The sequence below is a fragment of the Cebus imitator genome, unplaced genomic scaffold (genome assembly GCF_001604975.1).
Source record: "Cebus imitator isolate Cc_AM_T3 unplaced genomic scaffold, Cebus_imitator-1.0 Scaffold149, whole genome shotgun sequence".
NCBI classification, from domain to species: domain Eukaryota; kingdom Metazoa; phylum Chordata; class Mammalia; order Primates; family Cebidae; genus Cebus; species Cebus imitator.
The window spans coordinates 2,421,232-2,443,037 of NW_016107464.1; the positions used below are offsets into that span (position 1 = coordinate 2,421,232).

Genomic DNA, 21,806 nt, shown 5'->3' on the forward strand with positions numbered 1-21,806 from the left:
CTTATTGAAAGGAGTCTTGCTACAAGGAAGTAAAATATCTTTTTTTCTTATCTCTCTATCTTTAAAATAACCAGTTTTAGTTTCTCTTGAACAAAGTGGCTAACTGTGATAATTCCTTCTTTTCTCCTACATGATGTCTGACACTGTCCATCTTCTATAGCCTGTCTTCCGTTATTTTAGTGTGCTTCCTTCTCTTGTCTGGATTTCTGCATTGCCCTAGGAAGTCTGCCAGTATGTGTTGATGAAGGACGAGACAGGAAAGGTAAGAGAGACAAACACTGTCTTATAATAGAAATACTAAGAATAGTTTACTTTTCCCGGCCTATCTTATCTAATTTGACCTAGAATTAAGCAACCATTTTCCAAAAATCTGTGTGCAAAAAGGGTTCTTTTGTTTTTATATTAAAAATTAATCCCACAAATTCTTCAGTATAAGACTCAGTTTAATTTCTTACATGTTATTTAGAAACAAAAAGAGCAATAAGAGTACTTTAATGCAGGAAGCGTTCTGCATCATAAACCTCATATAACAGTCACTGTCATGATTGTTGAAGTCTAGTCGAGACATAAAAGCTATTTGTTATAAAGTGAATTGGGTAAATTTGGCAATATAGTCTATTTTAACTGGACTGGTTATTTACCAACATCAGAATAATTTATAAACTAGGCTTTTAGCATCTTTTCCTTAACACTGGAATGGTCCCTGGGATGAACTTGTAGATGTACAAGCCATTTCTTTAGGCTTGCAATTTTAAGGCTAGCATTCACCCAGAGAGTGGTTTTATGTATAGTTTGATTTGAGTTTCAGAGAATGAATAATTACATTTGGAGGAGCTAATGTTTATCTTTTTTGGTAAGCTGCTGTAGACTTCCTTTTGAGGGAATTTGCTAAGAAATTTACTTAAATAAAGTTTTAAAATGTTAATGCCATTTAAGGTTTTGTTTTGTTCTAGCCAACCTAAGATAAACCAGTTTAAGGTAAAGCATTGTTACATCTGATTTTATAGTCTGTTTTTTTCTTATGCAAATTAACAAGTACGTGTTGAATACTGAGAGTTTTATATATTAGAAAGAGCATTAACTGGAAGCAGACTTAGTTTAGAATTCTGATTAAGCAACTTTTAGCATATCTCCAAATAGTAAATAATTATATCTAATTGAGTCAAGCTAAATAAAATATATATTGTACATATAAGGGCTCAGGGAAATCAGAAAGCAGAGCAAGAATGTTGAGAGTTATTAGGAAAAACTTTGCAAATGAGAGAGGCCTGAAAGATTTGTTATAATTTGGGTAATAAGACTGTGGATCAAAGGTATGTTATCAAAAATGCACATGACTTATGCAGGAAGAAAAGAGAAGACAGACCTATTTTGGGCTGCTAATCTGTGCTTGGATAGGTAAAGTGGGACCAAATCCTGAAAAGATGGCATTTTGAGGCTCAACTCATTATTAATTAGAGGGCAATTATGAAGGTTCTGTAAAAGGAGACCAATATAACAAATAACACAGCCAATATTTTAGAAAATTTAAGCTCATAATCTTGTGCAGGCTAAGTTTTAGATCCCACAAACCTCTCTAGCTTAGCTAAAAAGAGATAATAAATCCCAGACTAGGATGATAGTAATAGAGTCAGATATTCAAAAATAAATCAGAGATTCAAAGGCAGAATCCATCAACAAGATTTGTTGTGATAGATTGAATATAGATTATATTCAGGAAGCTAGTCTAATCTTTTAAGCCTAGTTTCCTGGCATTCATTTAAAGGTACTATTTAAAACTTCTCTTTCTGGTAATGTGGCAGACTTGGTACCTGGACCAGTCCTCCAGGTGAAAATAACTTAAAATGCTGGATTAATTTGCTGGAAAGAAAATATGGAAGGCTGAAGCCAAAAACTAAATGAAGGCAGGAATTCAGAGAAGTAAGAGCAGTAACGAAAATATTAGCTTTGAGGGCATTTGCTGAATCAATTTTTATGGCTTTGTAGCTTTATGAGGCTCAGAAGTCAGGAGACAAATCCTAGGTTCTAATTGGAAAATCTAGTTGAAATCCCTTCCCTTTCCCACCAATAAATTTGGGATTCCAAAGGGACTATACATTTAGTATTAAGGTGACCAGGAAATATGCTCATCTCCCTTTCCAGGGGGATCTGCAAGGAAAATTGCTTCTCTCAAACATTAATCTTGTCTCCATTGGAAATTCATAACTCTAACCTGGCCTTCACCTGAGTTTGAAACCCAAATTCATATCAATTGAGTGTTTATAAAACCTCAAGCTGAGAACTTATTTCGAGTGGTTCTGAAATGGTAGTGGCCCTCAGATACTTGAGAAAAGGTAACACAGATCCTGTCTGGAAGAACTGATCTTTATTCCAGACCTCTTGAAATTTCCACAGATAAAGTTCTAAGGAAAATAAGCAGTTTACAATAAAAAAGTCACAGAACTCACCAGAAAACAAGATTCATCAAATAAAAGCCAACAGGAATGATGGTGAACAGAATCTGACCTAAAGATACTTCAGATATAGAAATTATCACATGCAGACTAAAATGTTTAATATGTTTAAAAAATAAAATAGTGGCTCACACCTGTAATCCCAGCATTTTGGGAGGCTGAGGTGAGTGGATCACCTGACATCAGGATTTCAAGACCAGCCCGGCTAACATGATGAAACCCCGTCTCTACGAAAAATACAAAAAATTTTATTTTTGTATTTTAATACAAAAATTAAAATGGTGGTGGTGCACACTTGTAATCCCAGCCACTCAGGAGGCTGAAGCAGGAGAATCACTTGAAACCGGGAGGCAGAGATTGCAGTGAGCCAAGATCATGCCATTTGCACTCCAGCCTGGGCAACAAGAACGAAATTCTGTCTCAAAAAAAAAAAAGAAGAAGAGCAAGCAAGAATCAAAGAGAATTTCCGGAACAGTATAATTGAAATACAAACACAATGGTGTTATAGTAGATTAGGTACAGCAAATAAAGTTAGTAAATTGGAAGATAGAGCTAAAAAATTATATGGAAAAGAAACAGAGTGACATGAGGCTGAAAGATAGTTTAGGAGACAGGAAGGATAGAGTAAGAAAATCCTCTCTAATTGGAGTTCTAGAAGAAAAAGAAATAGTATGGGCAAGAGAAGTGTTTAAAGAAGCCCTATAAATATCCAGCAGGATTAAAAGAAAAAAAAATCCACATATTATAGACAAACATCATGGTCAAAGATCTTAAAAGTAGTCAGGAAAAAAGGCATTGCCGTCAAAGAAGACCAACAACTGATTTCCCAGTAGTAACAGAGGAAGCTAGAAGACAGTAGAATCATGCCTAAATGGTTCCGAAAGAAAGTAACTATCAACCTAGAGTTTTATATCCAGCAAAAATGTGTTTCAAGAAAGAGGCAAAATTAAGCTATTTCTAGACAGCTGAAACAGAATTGCCATTAGTGGACCCTTTCTAGCAGTTCTCTCAAAAAGATTCTGAAAGATCTACTTCAGACAGAAAATTATTTGAGATGCAAGAGAATGTGAAAATAAAAAGTGGGTAAATTCAGATACAGATGTTAAAACAATAATAATATATTACTGGATTTTTTTAAAAGAATTAAAATATAGCAGCAATAGCATATATGTTTGGAAAGGAGTTTGAAGAAATTGAAGCATATGGTGTGTTAGGTCCTTTTAATGTAAAGACCCATATCCAGAGGTGATTAGGAATCCAGACTAAAGATGAGGAGAATCATCATGCTCACAGTCAACTTTGCAGTAACCCTTGAACCTTGGAGTGAGTGAAAGCTCCATAGAGAAAAAGTGTAAAAAGAATAGAGAGCTGGGTTCTGAAAGAGAATAGAATCTTTGAGAATTTAATAGAATCTAAAATAATCTATTCTTTAAAAAAAAAAAATAGCTGAGTTTCTTTAGGGAGCTAGAAAAGAAGGAGCCAGATACCAATCTGAAATTGATCAAAATAGAATGAGATATTCCAGAAACAGCTTCCTCTCACTAGCAATGTTCAAGTAAAGACTTACTGGATCCATCATGTGAAGGGACATAAGATTTGATGCAACCGAAAGGAGGTTTGATGATCTCCCTTCCAATTCTGTAGTTCTCTTATTCTGATGAATACCTAAGAAATAATATATCCTTCAGTACTTGAGAGTACTTCTTTTGAGGATCACACTTGACTGATGGGGTTTCACCAAACCCTGGCCTGTAGGAGCTACCCAAATCAAGCATTAGCTTGGTAACTCCTTTATGAGCATGTTCAAGTATCATGGGCATACTCAGTTCTAGCTTCTCTGCATTTTCACAGGCTTTGTCCTTTGGTCCACCTTAAAGTATTAGTTAGGCCACATGGGTTCATAAATGTGTGAAGCTAGAACCAGAGATAATATTCAGAATACTCAGTAGCTGGAGTTACATAGGCACCAATAGTCCGAACAGATACTGACTGTAAACTATAGGTATAGCCATACTTTTGCACATTGGCTGATTAGAACTAAAGTAAAAATGAATTCATGTTTAAAGTAAAAATGAATTCATACAGTGTAGATTCTTTATGCATAGTCTTTGTTCACAGGTTGGCCGTGAACATTTTCTTCTAGCCACCAAAATCATGATTTAAAAATCTTTTTGGTTATTGATGATTATTTTTTTCCTTGAATGTCAGAATAAGCTTCATTAAGATAATATGAGGCTGATGAATTCCCAGAGACTAGCAACGGCTATAAAATGATGAGATAAATTTTAGCTTGAGGTTTGTAAATCCATTTTATACCTTTCTTTTTTGGAGATGGAGTTTCACTCTTGTTGCCCAGGCTGGAGTGCAATGGCATGATCTCGGCTCATTGCAACCTCCACCTCCCAGGTTCACGCAATTCTCCTGCCTCAGCCTCCCAAGTAGCTGGGATTATAGGCATAAGCCACCGTGCCTGGCTAATTTTGTATTTTTAGTTGAGACAGGGTTTCTCCATGTTGGTCAGGCTGGTCTCGAACTCCCAACCTCAGGTGATCCACCTGCCTCAGTCTCCCAAAGTGCTGGGATTACAGGCATGAGCCACTGCTCCCAGCCATTTTATACCTTTAATGGCAGACCTCACCTGCCATTCTGTTAACGTAATGACAATAAGTATAAATACTTTTCCATTTGTTGTGTGAGCCACTGAAGTACAATGCTACAAATTTACCATCATACTTTTTATGTTTTTTTACTTGTTTCTTCCCTTCTTCACAGATTCTTCTCTAGGCTTTTCTTTATATTTTCAGACATGTCATTTTCATGTCTCTCCTTTCTTTGCTAGCTTTCTTCAGTATACTTTTTTGATATTATTAAGGAAGGCAAGAAACTCTGAAGGAAAGTCAGTAAGAGGTATTTCTGTGAGAACATTTTTTTTAGTCTTAAGGCAGTTGTTTTAAACTAAACAGTTGCCAGTACAACTAAAGTATTGTTCTGCCGTGAAGTGCTGGTTCTATGCGAATGCTAAAATTGAGACTGAGGATATTAAGAAGGCTCTAGAATCACAAAAACAAAGTTAGCCTTGTGAGTTCCAAGCACTGTTCTGTCAGCCCCACCTATCAGTACACAGCTAAGTGTATAGAAGGGTGCAGATATGTGTTAAATTTTATTTTTGGCATGTTCACATGGTTCACAATTCAAAATGGTATACAATGAATTATCTTTCCCACAGCCATCCAGTTCCTAAAGTTACTAGAGATATTTTCTGCATATAAATGTAAATATATATGTATATATAGTCCTCCTCTACCCCGCTTTACCACAAATGATAGCTTACTATACACTTGGTTCTGCCCCTGGATGGCAGTGTTTGGTGTATATTTATGTATGCCTACCCAGGCTGTATAGTGTTTCCTTAGGAAATGTCACAGTAAAATGTTCTGCTTAAAGATTTCTGTATATACATTAATTTTATTTTGTTTCTTTTTCTTTCAAATTAACTTTGATTCTAGATTTACTACCAGAAGCATAAAGGAAAAGGGATGAAAAAAATAGCCCAATTTAGAGATAAGAGGAGGAGGGATATCAGGACCAACAGGATTCTCTGGACAGCTAGAAGTTTCCTAAGCTTCATTGTGATTGGATCTGTGCTGCAGTGCTTCTAAGAATAGAGGAGACCATCTGGTTGTGGCAGATAACAGCCTAGGTTGTGGACAGTTTTGTTCCTTGACTGGTCAGCTTTTAGGGATTTTAACAAAAGGAGCCGTGTGATACTTTGCCCCAGCAAAGCCCTCAGGACCTAAAAGTAAAGCATCTTTTAGTTTATGCTGAGGCAACTTCTGGAATTGCCAGGATGTAGTAAATAGAAGACTGTCAATGGGAGGCTTTATAAATGGTAAAAAGCTATACAGGTATACTGTATCAGAGTAGATTTGAGCCGTTACCTGCAGCTGATGAGCTCCAAAAAGAGCGAAACCTATTAGGTCCTGCAGTACTGGCTTAAGATAGTATAAAACCTTGTGTGTTGTTTTAGTTTGTAATATTTGTTTTGTAGTTTGGGGAAGGGAGCAACTATCTAGTCTCCTTGCTACTAGTGTATTTCCTTTTCCAGTTCATTCTTCTCAGAAGTCACCTGAATGAGATAATTCCAAAAGGGAAATTTGATCAAATCAGATTAGATTGTGACCTGGTCTAATCTTAAGTGGCCAAGGTTTTCCCCTTAAGCAATCTCATCTCCCATAGATTTAATTGTCCCTATATGCTGACAACTTCAGAATCTTCATTGCTAACCTCTTTTTCTGAGCTCCTGAACACTATTGGATACATATACTTTTAATGTTCCCTTGGAACAGCAAACAATTAAACCAAAATTGATTGATATCAAATCAACCAAATTGGTTATTACTTTTTCTACCTTTTTTACCTCCCTTTCCCTCCCTTCCACCCCTAAACAGCACCATACACACCCACAGACAGACGCACACACACACACCCATACACACACATTCCAAAACAAAACTTTTATTGTTCTTACATTTCTTGCTTGGTTGTACCAATACAGTCCTTCTAGGTACATCAACTTAAATGCCTCAGAGGTATTGTCTACTCTTTCCTCTTTCTCATCATCTCCCACAAGTTACTGGCTCTCAAGCCTAAAGGGTTACCTTCTAATTACCTTAAATCAGTCTCCCTTCCAGATCCTCAAATATTGCCTTAGCTTATACTGCCACTTTTCTGGATGACTACAATAGCTACCAAACTAGTTTTCCTGTGTCTGATTTCTCCTCTTACCCACTATATCCACTTCTAGATTCATCCAAATTTGATCACATTACTACCTTCCTTAAACCCTTCAGTTGCTCCCCTGTAGAACACAGCTCATGCTCCTCGGCCCAGCATCCCAAGCTTTTCTCAGACTAGCTCCTGGTTCTTCTCTCTGTTAAACCTCAGCAGCATGCTACTGATAATTTCCCAGATTGACCCTGTTGTTTTATATGTTAGTTGTAGTTGTACAAATTGTTTGTTCTACCTGAAGCTCCTTCTTCTGTATCCATCCGAACATACCCCCATCCAGTAGTATATTGGAGCTGACAATACCAGCTCCCTACCAGCAAGGGAGTACTGCTTGTTAAATATTCAGTAATTTTGCAAGCCAGCTTGTAACTTAAAATCAGCCATGAGTATATAGGTACTTGCACTGTGAACATCAGCAAATAATACACATCCAGATTTTCTCTACAACTACCCCCCAAAAAAAACTGGTCCCAGAGCCTCACTACCCCTATTCAACTTGAGTAACCTTTGCCTTAAATCCTGCTTTAAATGGTACCTCTTTAAAGCCTTTCCTGCCTGTTCTTCTCTCCACACACATAAACTTGATCACTACTTCTAAGCCCTTTGCATGCTTTATTATAGCATTTGTCGTTCTATAGTATAACTCTATATTTACATGTCTCTTTTTAATACTAACACCTGAGTTTCTGGGACAGAGTTCATATAATTATCTTTGTCATTCATTCACTTAACATTCATTGAACTGCACACTGAACCGATATATTTACTATGTACCAGGCACTGTTTTCAGGGTACAAAAATGAAAGGATTTAGCCACTGTCTGCAAGAAGCTCATAGTCCATGGGAAGAGAGAAATTCAAATAGTCCATTACAATACAGTGAGACAAGTACATTGCTAGAAGTCTGTACAAGATATATTGGAGTCTGGAGGAAAAAACTCTGCCTAGGGAAATGGGAAAGTCCTCACAGAGCAGGTAAGACTTAAAGGGTGAGCAGAAAGCTGTTGTCTATAATAAAGTGCTACAGTCAGTACTTTTATAAATAGAAAAATTTTATAGACTTTTTCCCACTCTGGAGAACAGAATTATTCAAGGTTCTTTGCTACACAGTATATCAGCTTTATGTGGAAACCCTGTGTAAATATTTTACACTCTTGAAATTAGTGGAGAAAGTGCTCATTCTCTACTGTACTGTAGAGAATGTTTACATTCTGAGTGCTATTATCCTAATAATATTGTATAGTAAACCATCCCAAAACTCCATAGCTTAAAACAGTAACAATTTATTATTTCTCACAAATATAAGGGATTGCTAGGCAGTTCTGCTCTGGCCAGGCTTAGCTGATTCCAGCTGGGTGCACTCATCCGTCTCCAATCAGTTGGCAGGTCAGCCTGGGGATGGCTGCTTTAGAATGCCCTTGGCTAAGTCAGCTCAGATCTTCTCCATGTCTTTCCCATCCCTCTAGCAGACTAGCTCAGGCATGTTCCCCGTGGCGGTGGCAGGAGTTCAAGAGAGAAAGTAGAGGCATGCAAGTGTAGTTCAGGCAGCTGCTTGCTTCAAGCTTGCTAGTGTCCACTAGGCCAAAAGCAAGGCAAGTCACATGACTAAGGCCAGAGTTAGTGTGCAAGAAATAGATATAAGGAAACATGAAAAACTGGGGCCGTTACTGCAGTCAGTCCACCACAAGCACATACTCTGTGCTAGGCTCTCTTTTAGACCTTGTGTTTCTCTGCAGATGTTACTTGCCAGTGAATTTGCTTCCAACTGGTTGGGTGCCCTGTGGTGATAATGAGCAAATTTTTCTGAGCAGCCTAGACCTATAAAGCTCATTTCTGTTTTGGGTGTTCATTTTTATTTGCATTATCTGTTGAAATGACACATCATTTGGAAGGCTGAAGAAATTTAAGAATTACTTGTTTAGTGATTTATCCAAGTCATGACATTAAACTCCTTTATATACTCCTGTCACCTGTACTTTTGACAGTCATGGTGTCCACAAGGAAAACCACCTTGTAGAGGTTTAAAAACATGTATTTTTTAAAGATCAGTTATATTTAACCTTTCCTACTTAGCATTTCATGAGCTTTTGGATTTGAAGTTTTCTTGAGACCCTGTCAACTCCAGTATGCTGACATGTTCTTTGCATCTTTGAGATTATGGTAGATCCTCACTTCAGCACCCCTAAAGTTTTGATCTATTCTTGAGTAAGATGAGTAGGGGAGGGAGCTGTTATATGGGGACACATTGGGTGTGGTATTGGTAAGCAGATCAAAAGAGGCTCCATAGGAGTGAATACGAACCCTCAGTGACCTCCAAAAGTGAGAAGGCTCTCTTTCAAAAGTGAGATGGTAGACTTTTGAAAGACTTAAGAATTGACTAGCTAAGACTTCAAGATAGGCTGACTTAAGAGATGAAGAAACTATTAAGTTAATGCTATAACTCATTGTGTGTATGTCCTAAGCCCTGTCAGGCAAATCAGCAGTAGTTAAAGCAGTAAAAAGGTAGAGTTATATATAGTAAATTTAGGAATCATTCATCAAAGAGGGAGATATGATCAGTCTATTAAATCATGATAGGTATAACAATTAATTCATCAAATGCTGGTATACTGGAATGCAGGAACATTCTTTTAAACCTTAAAATGGGTAAAGAGGTAAGATGGTATTTATTAACCCTAAAATGTTAGTGGTTAATGGTAATTTTCACATGATGCTGCCATGTGAAAATATAGAAGATTTTTAGTTCAACAAATTCAGGTAAACTGCATGAAAGGTCTATTAATGAACATCAAGAGAAATAAGAGATGCTTAGAGAACATCTCTGAACTCTGGATGTGGCATCAAGGGAAGCAACTGTGCCTTTTTCCTTTTTCTTCAGGTGTTGGGAGACTTTCTCTGTAAAGGACCAGAGAGCAAATATTTTAGGCTTGCAGATAATTCACTCTCTGTCTGTTCAACTTTGCCATGGAAGTGTGCTTAGTGTGAGGTAGTCATATAAAATATATAAATGAGCCAGCATGCATCCATAGTCCCAGGTATTTGGGAGGCAGTAGGATGGAGGCCAGCCTGAGCAACATAGCAAAACCCTATGTCTTAAAATTGTGTTCTTAATTTAAAAACGTTTATAAATGAAAAAATAATTAAAATTAGATTTAAGAAGTATGTAAATGAATGAGCATGTCTGTGTTCCAATAAAAATTTTATTTACAAAAACAGGTGGCAGGCAAGATTTGGCTTGTATATCATAGTTTGCCAGCCCCAGATTGTAAGTAAAAGCTATTGCCCATAAGTATTTATCCCTTCTAGGCCTTGGCCTCTGGCTTCTGTCAAATAAGGAAGTTGGACTAGATGATTTCTGACATTTTGCATGTTTTATCTCCTTTAGTAGTACCTCTCTTAAGCTGATCCACAGTGACATTTATTTGTAAGGTCAATTTTTCAAACATCCAGGTTGAACAAATGTGAGAGTCTCTAGAGCAGGCTTTATCAGTCTTAGCACCATTGGCATTTTGGTCTGGATAATCCTGTGGGGGAGGGAGACTGTCCTGTGCAGTGTAGGATGTTTAGCAGTATCCCTGACCTCTATTCCCCAGATGCCAGTAGCACTCCCTCCCCTTCAGAGTTGTGACAACCAAAATGTCTCCAGGCACTGCCAAATGTACCATGGGAAGCAAAATTACCCCTGGTTGAAAACCACTTCTCTGGAGACTTTAATAATAACTGGAAAAATATCAAATACTAGAAAATCAGGCCATGTAACCCAAGACAGCCACCAAGGTATCAAACGTATCTATTCAGGTACAAGGTCAAAAAAGCCAAACCAAAAGGAACAAACATCTTAGTAGAAAGAAAAGAGCAATGAGAATTGCATTCATCCAATCAAAGAGGGCTAGAAAGTCAGTAGCTGACTACTTTTTAATATTGATTTAGATCATTTTATGTGTTCCTGAATCCAGTGAATCCATTTAAATAGAGGGCTATCTATAATGGATAGCTGAGAAGTCACGCTAAAACGAGGAAATATGGATGAAGAGAGATATAAACAAGATCGTTGTTAACACTAAGAATATTTACTTTTGCACTACTGTTATATTGCTTGATATATAGCAGAGGGGTCTCTAGCAGAAAAAATTCATACTGGGTAAATTCAGGAACCCTTGTCTATGAGGCCCAGGGTTTTCTGTTTTATTTTGTTTTGCTTTAAATTGTTAAATCAAGTATAGTTTATTCCTACAATGGAATATTATTTAGGGGAGAAAATGAATGAATACAGCTTCACACAGCTACATAGAGGGATCTTTGAAGCTAGATTTTAAATGCCAGTAGCTGATCCTTTAACAAATCCCTGTCACCTAGCCAGCTTGCAATTTGGCTGCAATTAAAAGCCAAATTGTTGAATCATCTCGATTCAACATAAGGGTGTGCTTGATTTCCTTCTGCCTGTTATTTATACCAATATTATTTCTTTTAGGAAGTCATTATCTTCCCATTGTCATTGATATTAATCATAGCTGACAAGCCCTAAATATCCAAATGGCTTTGTATAAGTTTTTCATTTTTGTCTTGTTTTGGGTTTTGTTTTATTTTCTTTACATTGACTTTAATATAGGGTGTTGTTTTCTGAACAATAATCTAAGCACTCTAGAGACACTAATTATAGTCTCAAACTCTGCTTTTGACTGGCTCTGTTACCTGGGGTGGGTCTCTTTCCCCTGCTGAGAAAATAGTTTCTTCATCTGTAAAATGATAGATTCCCAAACTCTGGTCCTAGGATGGCTATCTAAAAACCATATTTGAGCCGGGCATGGTGGCTCATGTCTGTAATCCCAGCACTTTGGGAGGCCAAAGTCAGTGGATCACCTGAGGTCAGGAGTTTGAGACTAGCCTGGCCAACATGGTGAAACCCTGTTTCTGCTAAAAATACAAAAATTAGACGGGCACGATGGTAGGTGCCTGTAATCCCAGCTACTTGGGAGGCTGAGGCAGGAGGTTTGCTTGAACCCGGGAGATAGAGGTTGCTATGAGCCAAGACCTCACCATTGCACTCCAGCCTGGGCAACAAAAGTGAAACTCTGTCTCAAAAAAAAAAAACAACACACATTTGAAGTCTTGTTTAAAATTTAGATTTCTGTGCCTCACCCCAAGATTCTGAATCTGTAGTCTAGGGTAAGGTCTAGAAAACTCAGGTGATTCCAGTGTACAGCCATGTTTGAGAACAAGTAGAGATAATCTCTAAAGTCCTTTCAAATATAAACTGCAGTAGTTATATGAAATATGTATTTCCCTAGATGTCATTTATTATTTTCTGGAAAGTTTTTTATATACAGCAAGAATTAATTAAGATTAATACATTGTAGTAGTCCCTCCCACCCACTCCCAACCCGCCCCACACACACTTACAGCTTTACATAAACTTTACATAAACTTGGTTTTCTATAACTGGTCAGCTTATGGCTCCAAGTGGTCATCATGATCCTGATGTTTGTTGGAAGATGGTTTGCCTTTTTACCAGGATATCATTTCATAACTTCTGTGTTTTCAGTCTTGGATTTAGAGAAGAATTAAATAGTTTTAATATCATGATTTTCATGTAACCATTAAGTAGAATCAAATTACAAATTCTGTCTGGTTGTTAATTTCTGTTTATTTGTTTTTTTTTAATTTACAGAATGCTCTTTTCAGTTGCATTAGCAGAAATGAAAGTAAGTATATTTGCCGATGGTTGTACAAGCAGCCAAAGATCAAAACATTGTTCACAGAACATAATTAGTAAACCATCTGAAGCAGTGTGCACAGCAGGATTTCAATAGGCCCTTTCGCATGATGTATTCAGGTCATTCATGTATTATAACAATTCCCATGTCCTAATTATAGATGTACAATGCAGATACTAAAGCTGTATGTGCTAGAGCATGATCACAACCCAATAAATAGGCCCATTTTCAGAAGTACCCACACTATATAATGTAGCTGAGTGCTATGTCTCAGTTCATTCAGCAGACATTGATTGAGCATTTACTTAGTGTGAGGCAGACACATCTGTGGAGGACACGACCTGTATACAAACAACCCTGGGATATAGTAGGATATGAGATAGTGTCGCTGGATAAAGTGCTGCAGGAGTTCAGAGGCTGCAGGGGTGCTTAGAAGTGGCTTCATGGAATTGGTAGCTGAGCCAGGCCCTGAAGGATAGACTAGATGTGAACAGCAGAGAATGGAGGAAATGGAGATGGGAGGAAGGCCTTAGGTGAAGGGAATATTGAGAGCAGTTAGGGATGGGAACACACATGTAAGGAACAAAGAGTTCTTAGCTGAGCAGGGAAGTATATTGAAGGATAAGAAGAAACATTTGCCATCTGTACTTTATCTTCTACCCTTTCTAACTGGGGCTTAGTTCAAGATTTTCTAGGAAGTCTCAGGCATGTAATCTTATGTCCTCTCACACTGGTGAGGAAGCCAGCTGCGTGGGAGTCAGAAGATAGGCATCTTGTTCTATTCCTATTTGTCTATTCTTACATGTCTGTACCATTCCCCACTATCACCCCCAACTTATCCTTACTGAGGTTTACAGTGATAAATGTAGCCACTAATAATTGTTCTTTGGCCTGCTGCTGTGGCTCATGCCTGTAATCCTAGCACTTTGGAAGGCTGAGGCAAATGGATCACTTGAGGTCAGCAGTTCAAGAGCAGCCTGGCCAATATGGTGAAAACTCATCTCTACTAAAAATACAAAATTAGCTCACCGTGGTGGCATGTGCCTGCAGTCCCAGCTGCTAGGGAGGCCGAGGCAGGAGAATCACTTGAACCCGGGAGACAGAAGTTGCAGTGACCCGAGATCACACCACTGCACTCCAGCCTGGGCAACAGAGCAAGACTCTGTCCAAAAAAAAATTGTTCTTTGTGAATAAAATGAACTCTTTGGCAATGAACACAATGAGTTTGGTAGCAAGTTTAAAAGCAGTAGTATAGTAGGTATGGAATAGTTCCCTGGTCTAGGAAACTGAGGCTTGTCCTACCTCAGTTCAGTCCTAGTTCAGTTTCTTCAATTATGACTTTATTATTATCATTATCATTGTTTCTGGAAGTCATCTGAACTCCATGCTCATGGGTCTATGGAATTCACCAGAAACCTGATTCTGGTTCCTCCACATCTATCCCTAAGAGTTATCAGGAATTTCCTCACTGCGCTCTCTCTCTCTCTCTCTCTCTCTCTCTCTCTCTCTCTCTCTCTGTTTTCAGGCAAGGTTTAGTTCTGTTGCCAAGGCTAGAATATGGTGGCAAGATATTGGCTCACTGCAGCCTCCGCTTCCTGGGCTCAAACCATCCTTCCACCTCACCCTCCCTGGTAGTTAGGACCACAGGCACATGCCACTACGCCTGCCTAATTTTTGTATTTTTAGTATAGACGGGGTTTCAACATTTTACCCAGGCTGGTCTTGAACTCCTGGATTTGAGTGATCTTCCTGCCTTGCCCTCCCAAAGTTCTGGGATTACAGGCATGAGCCACAGCACCCAAACCCCTGCTTTCTCTTAACCTCTTCCTGCCATACGTCTACCTCTCCCTTCAGCCTCCCACAGATTCCCTTAGATTCCTGTGAGGGGTTCTTGTTCTTCTCCATTACAAATCCCCTGCACCCCCGGCTACTCATCTAGCTCTTTCAAAATACCTTAAATGGCAGCCCATTGATTTTTTAATACATAAATCCAGAGTAATATTTATTTCAAATGAGTTTTACTTTTCAGTGTTGAAGCAGGTCATATCAATTGTGAGATGAAGTCTATCTCAATTTGGGCATACTCTTACAGATAGATGTTCAAACCATATAAAACTTTCGAGATTTTGTTTCAAGATACACTTATATACATGTCATATTTATTAAATGATCCTTACATCACTTAGTTTTTACTGGCCCTATTTTATAAATGTGAGGGATTTAGGGTTTTGTTTTATTTTGGTTTGGTTTGGTTTGGTTCTGCTTTGCTTTGTGTTTATAAACCTCTACAAATAATCTAACACAGAAAGACCTGGCTTCACTAGTTTTCAACATGGGCACTCTTGGCATTTTGAGAAACAGTTTTTGTTATGTGAGACTGTCCCATGCATTGCAAGACATTTAGCAGTCCTAACCCCCATGCACTAAATGCCAGCTGTAGTCCAACTCCTTGGCGGTGGGGGGGTGGTACTGTTCCTGTAGAGAACCACTGGACTAGCAACTGTAAGTTGATGAATAATAACTTATACTAGTGATCACTTGAATGTCCCCATGATTATATCTATAGGAGTGCCGATTTTAAGTGTTCATCTTCTATGGCATGGTTTTATTTCTCAAATTTAGAAAGATATATTGTTCCATCATTATGATGATGATTTAACATTAACAAAAAGCTGTTTCCATTTCAGTCCCTTCTCTTTTTTTCCCCATAGTGGGCTCGGTTTGTTGCAGTTATGCAGGTCACCACACAAACTGCCGAGAATACTGTCAAGCCATTTTTCGAACAGACTCTTCTCCTGGTCCATCTCAGATTAAAGCAGTGGAAAATTATTGTGCTTCTATTAGTCCACAATTAATACACTGTGTGAACAATTATACTCAGTCTTATCCAATGAGGAACCCAACGGATAGTAAGTAAAAAGGACGTATTCCTCTCATTTCAATCTTTGGTTTGGGAGTTTGTAAAAAGAAGTGACATGTTCCTGTAGATATCTGCAATCTGGGTCATTTGAGAAATGCCAGACTTCCTTTGGTATTTAGATTTGGCAGATTGAAGAATATTGTCACAGCCAATAGGGACCAAGAAAGATGAGACTGTAGAGGGTATGAGGAAACAGGAATTCTCAATTCTGAGGGTGGGAGAGTTAATTGATAGGGATTTTTTGGAGAGAAGTTGGGTAATGACCATTAAGATTTCAAATAATCATAAGCTTTTGGTCTAGCAATTCCATTTCTTAGAATTTATCTCGCAAGAAAACTTATATAAATTTACAAATATATATATCTATATAAATGCATGCATGTAAGGGATGCTCACTACAATGCTCGTGTAATAGAGAAAAATTACAAATAACACAAACATCCATCAATACAGTATTGATTAAAATTGATTTAAATAAATTATGGCATACTTATAAAATAGATTAAATTAAAAGAATAATAATACTTGGCAACCAACAAAAAAAAAGGACTTCTTACATAGAAAGAAATCCAAGGCCGAGCATGATGGCTCATGCCTGTAATCCCAGCACTTTGGGAGGCCAAGACAGGCAGATTGCTTTGAGCTCAGGAGGTAGAGACCAGTCTGGGCAACATGGTGAAACCCCATCTCTACAAAAAATACAAAAATTACACAGGATCACACGCTTGTGATCCCAGCTACTTTGGAGGCTGAGGCTGGAGAATCGCATGAACTTGGGAGGCTGTGGTTGCAGTGAGCCAAGATCATGCCACTGCACTCCAGCCTGGGTGACAGAGACCCTGTCTCAAAAAAAAAAAAAAGTCCAGGCACGGTGGCTCGTGCCTGTAATACCAGCACTTTGGGAGGCCGAGGTGGGTGGATCACCTGAGGTCAGGAGTTCAAGAACAGCTTGACCAACATGGTGACACTCTGTCTCTACTAAAAATACAAAAATCAACCAGGTGTGGTGGCACATGCCTGTAATCCTAGCTACTCAGGAGGCTGAGGCAGGGGAATCTCTTGAACTTAGGAGGTGGAAGTTGCAGTGAGCTGAGATCGTGCCACTGTACTCCAGCCTGGGCGACAGAGCAAGACTCCATCTCAAAAAAAAAAAAGGAAAAGAAAGAAACAAGTCTAAGATGGCCATGGTGGCTTGCACCTGTAACCTCAACACTGTGGGAGGTCTAGGTGGGAGTATTGCCTGAGGCTAGGAGTTCAAGACCAGCCTGGGCAACATAGTGAGACCCTATATTTTCGAAAAATTAAAAAATTAACTGGGCAGGCACATATCTTTAGTTCTAGCTACTTGGGAGGTAGAGGCTGGAGGGTGGCTTGAGCCCAGGAGGTCAAAGCTGCAGTGAATTATGATTGTGCCACTGCACTCCAGCCTGGGCAACAGAGCAAGACCCTATCTCTAAAAAGAGTGAAATCTAAGATGTCTTAAGCAAAACAAGGTAAATCACAAAACTAAAAATATAGTGTGATGATACACTTTTTAGCTTATACCTAATTGTTTCACTTTATGTATTTTCCATAGTGTTTGAATTTTTGCCAGTAAGCAATTATTACTTTTGTAATTAAAAAGTCATAAAAATGAGAAGAGAGCCTGGTATCTTTTAAAAATCAGAGCCAAGAATTTAAAAAAAAAAAGAATTAAAAAAAATTCTACTAAAATGTGGCCGAAGAATAATAATAATAATAATAAACCAGGGACTCCTGATGAAACTGCACCTGATATGGATCTTCAGAGTCTCAGCTTTGTACATCCTGGAATCCATTTTCTTCATCTAGAGGTGTTCAGATTTATAAAAACTGACTGATGGACCAAACTAACCAATGACTGTTTTATAAGCCAGATGTCAATGTTTTGATTTACACTGGGATATTAAAAGAGGCTCTGTGGTTTCTGTCTGTAATCTCAGCACTTTGTAATGCTAAGGCAGGAGAATTGCTTGAGGCCAAGAGTTTGAGACCAGCCTGGGTAACAAAGTGAGAACCCATCTCTACAAAAAAATAATAATAATTAGCTGGGTGTGGTGGTGCATGCCTATAGTCCCAGCTCCTCAGGAGGCTGAGGCCGAAGGATCCCTTGAGCCCAGTACAAGGTTGCAGTGAGCCACGATCAAGTCACTGCACTCCAGCCAGGGTGACAAAGCAAGACCCTGCCTCGGGGCGGGGTGGGGGGGAAGATGAAAAGAAAGAAAGACTTGTTTTTGTAACTCAAAAACAGTACTGTGTGCCTTGCTTGGCCACCATCTAAATCAGAACTCTAATGCTTTTGACATTCTGTGGTGTAGCTGTGTGGTCAAAATCAGAGGATGAAGCATTGCCCCAATAACCTTCATTTATTTTAAAGGAAGATCTGTGCTCTAACATTTAGTCTATACAGAGGTACTGCTGGAGCTAAGGAGATGGCAGCTCAATAAAAAAGGAGAAAGAGGTTTTAAGGGTAGAACAACCATCTCTCTGTCTTTGCCAATATAGAGGAATCTGGAAAAGAAGGCTCCAGATAGATATGCATAAATAGATTTCTTCCAAAGCAAAGAAAACTACTTCAAAGAAGTCCTTCTGAATTCTATAGTATGTTGAAAGGGTTTTTTTATTTCTGATTCTCGCAAAAAATTAAAGACAGAACCAAATTGATATCTGTCAAAGTTTGCTACTGTATTATTTACGTTACAACTTAGATTAATTAGCTTAAGATACCTAAAAGCTTTATGTGGTCTTAGAATGTGATGAAATACGGTATTTGTGTTTGTTGCTATAAAAATTAGCCATCTCTTTCACGTCAAGAACATAATCCCTTTTAGGTGATTGTTTCTAGCAGGAAATAATTCCAGCTCAATCTACAATACCTTTTCTAGGAATGTAAAATGCCTCTCCTGTGAGGAATTCTTAGGTGTAGGATGACCTTTCATTTTTGTAAGTATGGTGCTAAAGATCCCATGATTGGGGACAGTGGTGAATTCTGATAATAGATACCTTGTCTACCTTTAGCTCCTCACCTTTTTTGCTACACTGCAAAGTCATAGGGAGTGAGTTCAGTAGGGCTTGTATTCTGCAAATACTGACATATAACTAAGAGTAGTAATGGTTTCCACTACACTGCCATGTTCTGTGCTAAGCAGAGTATGACAAAAAAAAAAAAAGAAAGAAAGAAAACATGCACACGTATGTTTATTGCAGCACTATTCACAATAGCAAAGACTTGGAACCAACCCAAATGCCCATCAATGACAGACTGGATAAAGAAAATGTGGTACATGTACACCATGGAATACTATGCAGCCATAAAAAAGGATAAGTTCATGTCCTTTGCAGGGACATGGATGAAGCTGGAAGCCATCATTCTCAGCAAACACAGGAACAGAAACCAAACACTGCATGTTCTCACTCATAAGTGGGAGTTGAACAATGAGAACACAGGGAGGAGAATATCACACACTCAGGCCTGTTGAGGGTGGGGAGCTAGGGGAGAGATAGCATTAGGAGAAATACCTCATGTAGATGATGGGTTGATGGGTGCAGCAGACCACCATGGCACTTGTATACCTATGTAACAAACCTGCACGTCCTACACAAGTATCCCAGAACTTAAAGTAGGATAGGTGGAAAGAATAATCATCTTCCCCCTGCCCTATTGCTTTTCCTTACTTTATCTCCTAATAATCAAAAAAAAAAAAAAAAAAAAAAAAAAAAAAAAAAAAAAAACAGCTAATTAAGCCACTTACATTCTGAAAATGTAGGTTTATATTGCTGTGACAGAGCCGAAGACCATGCTTGCCAAAATGCCTGCAAGAGAATTCTGATGTCCAAGAAAACGGAAATGGAGATTGTTGATGGTCTCATCGAGGGTTGTAAGACCCAGCCCTTGCCTCAAGATCCTCTTTGGCAGTGTTTTCTTGAAAGCTCACAATCTGTTCACCCTGGAGTCACTGTACACCCTCCTCCCTCTACTGGCCTTGATGGGGCTAAACTGCATTGTTGTTCTAAAGCAAATACTTCAACATGTAGGTTAGTATTTCATTTTCCTTTACTAAAATCAGTTGAAAATGGCATTTTAATTAATGATTTTAAGCCTAGCAAATGTGTGTTATATTCTTACATGGTATATAGGCTTAGCATTTAGAAAATATAAAATATTCTTTCATCCAGAAAATGTGTATTGAGCATTGTGTAGCATATACAAAACATTGTGCTAAAAGCACTGTTTTGGGGTGTGGAGGATTAGCATTAGCAAGGTAATAAATATTTAAGATGATGAAATATGAATTCTATCCTTATAGAGATCATGAAGTAAGCTTACAGTTTAGAAAATGTTTTGATCTGACATCTAAGGGACATTTTATTAAATTATGAAACTTTGAACTTTTTGTTATGTTGGTGGTTAACCTGAGTTAGCACTTATAACCAGAGCTAGGTGGTAGTATATTGGCATTCATTTGGGTGATACACTTAGGGATGAAAAATTTACAATACAAATATAGGATGTAGGAATTCTAATCTAGAGACAAAAACTAATGGAGATAACTAAGACCATGGTAGAACACGGGTAAAATAGAAATTTGCTTTATTAGAGTTATTTGGGGTGAAAAGGGACCCCATGTTGCTAGGATATCCTGAAATGAATATAAGATACCAGGATTAAAACTGTCTTTCCTGTGGTTTCTAAATTGGATGATCCTTTTGCAAAAAATCGTGCCTAGAATAGCTTATCAAACTTTGGTAACTGTCAATCAATCTTTGGCAAATTTTTTAAAAGACTTGAAGACTAGGCTTGTTGGCTCAAGCCTATAACCCCAGCACTTCAGGAGGCTGAGGCGGGCAGATCACCTGAGGTCAGGAGTTTGAGACCAGCCTGGCCAATATGGTGAAATCCTGTCTCTACTAAAAAAAAATACAAAAATTAGCAGGGCGTCGTGGCATGTGCCTATAATTCCAGCTACTCGGGAGGCTAACGCAGGTGAATCACTTGAACCTGGGAGGCAGACATTGTAGTGAGCTGAGATAGCACTACTGTTCTCTAGCCTGGGGGAAGCAGTGAGATTCCATCTCAAAATAAATACATAAATAAATGAAAGAAAGAAAGACATGAAAAAGAGTGAGACTCAGTCTCCAAATAAATAAAAGACATTAAAAACCTGAAAAATATCCAAAGAAAATTAACAAAAAGACTTAAGGGGAAATTAAATTAGGCTTGCAATTAAGGAAATTGAGTGCTTTATAGAAGTTAATAAATATATTTATGGGTAGGATGCTGAGTGTTTCTTTGAATGCCCACAGAAGTGTTTATACCTATATAGAGTCACTAGAGATTGAAATGGCTGTGCAGTCCCAGAAGAGCTGCAGTAAGGAATGCTCTTCCCTCTCTCTAACCTTAATACTGGGTTTCATGGTTTGCTGAAGGCTTTCATTCTCATCAGATTGCATCTTCATAAAACCTTATGAGATAATTGGAGAAATTATGTAATTTTTCTTTTACACTTAAGAAACTAACTAGGAGACGTTAACCAACGCAAAGACAGATTGACCACCCTTAATCCAAAAATCCGAAATCCAAATGCTCCAAAATCAGAAACTTTTTGAGTGCTGCCATAACACCGCAAGTGGAAAATTCCACACCTGACCTCATGTGGTGGGTCACAGTCAAAACTTTGTATCATGTACAAAATTATTTAAAATATTGTATAAAATTTACCTTCAGGCTATGTGTATAAGGTATATATGAACATAAATGAATGTCATGTTTAGACTTGGGTTCTAGCCCCAGAATATCTCATTAGGTTTATACAAGTATTCTAAAATCCAAAAAACTCAAAAATTTGGGTCCCATGCATTTCAGATGAGGGATACCCAAACTATAGAAAGTTAAGGACTAGCCAGGCGCAGTGAC

General features: G+C 38.2%; 1 protein-coding gene across 4 annotated transcripts in view; it reads left to right on the forward strand.

Annotated features, from left to right (window-relative positions):
* RECK (reversion inducing cysteine rich protein with kazal motifs) overlaps positions 1–21,806 on the forward strand; it is an 88,410-nt gene that overhangs the window by 30,002 nt on the left and 36,602 nt on the right. For 2 of the 4 annotated variants that reach the window (XM_017543151.1, XM_017543149.1), the window contains 3 exons: positions 12,909–12,942; positions 15,666–15,863; positions 19,660–19,927. In XM_017543151.1, coding sequence (XP_017398640.1) covers positions 12,909–12,942; positions 15,666–15,863; positions 19,660–19,927 — 500 coding nt within the window. Of the gene's footprint in view, positions 1–160; positions 263–6,472; positions 8,216–12,908; positions 12,943–15,665; positions 15,864–19,659; positions 19,928–21,806 lie in introns of those variants that run through there. The other 2 variants (XM_037743692.1, XM_037743693.1) reach the window with 2 other exon arrangements.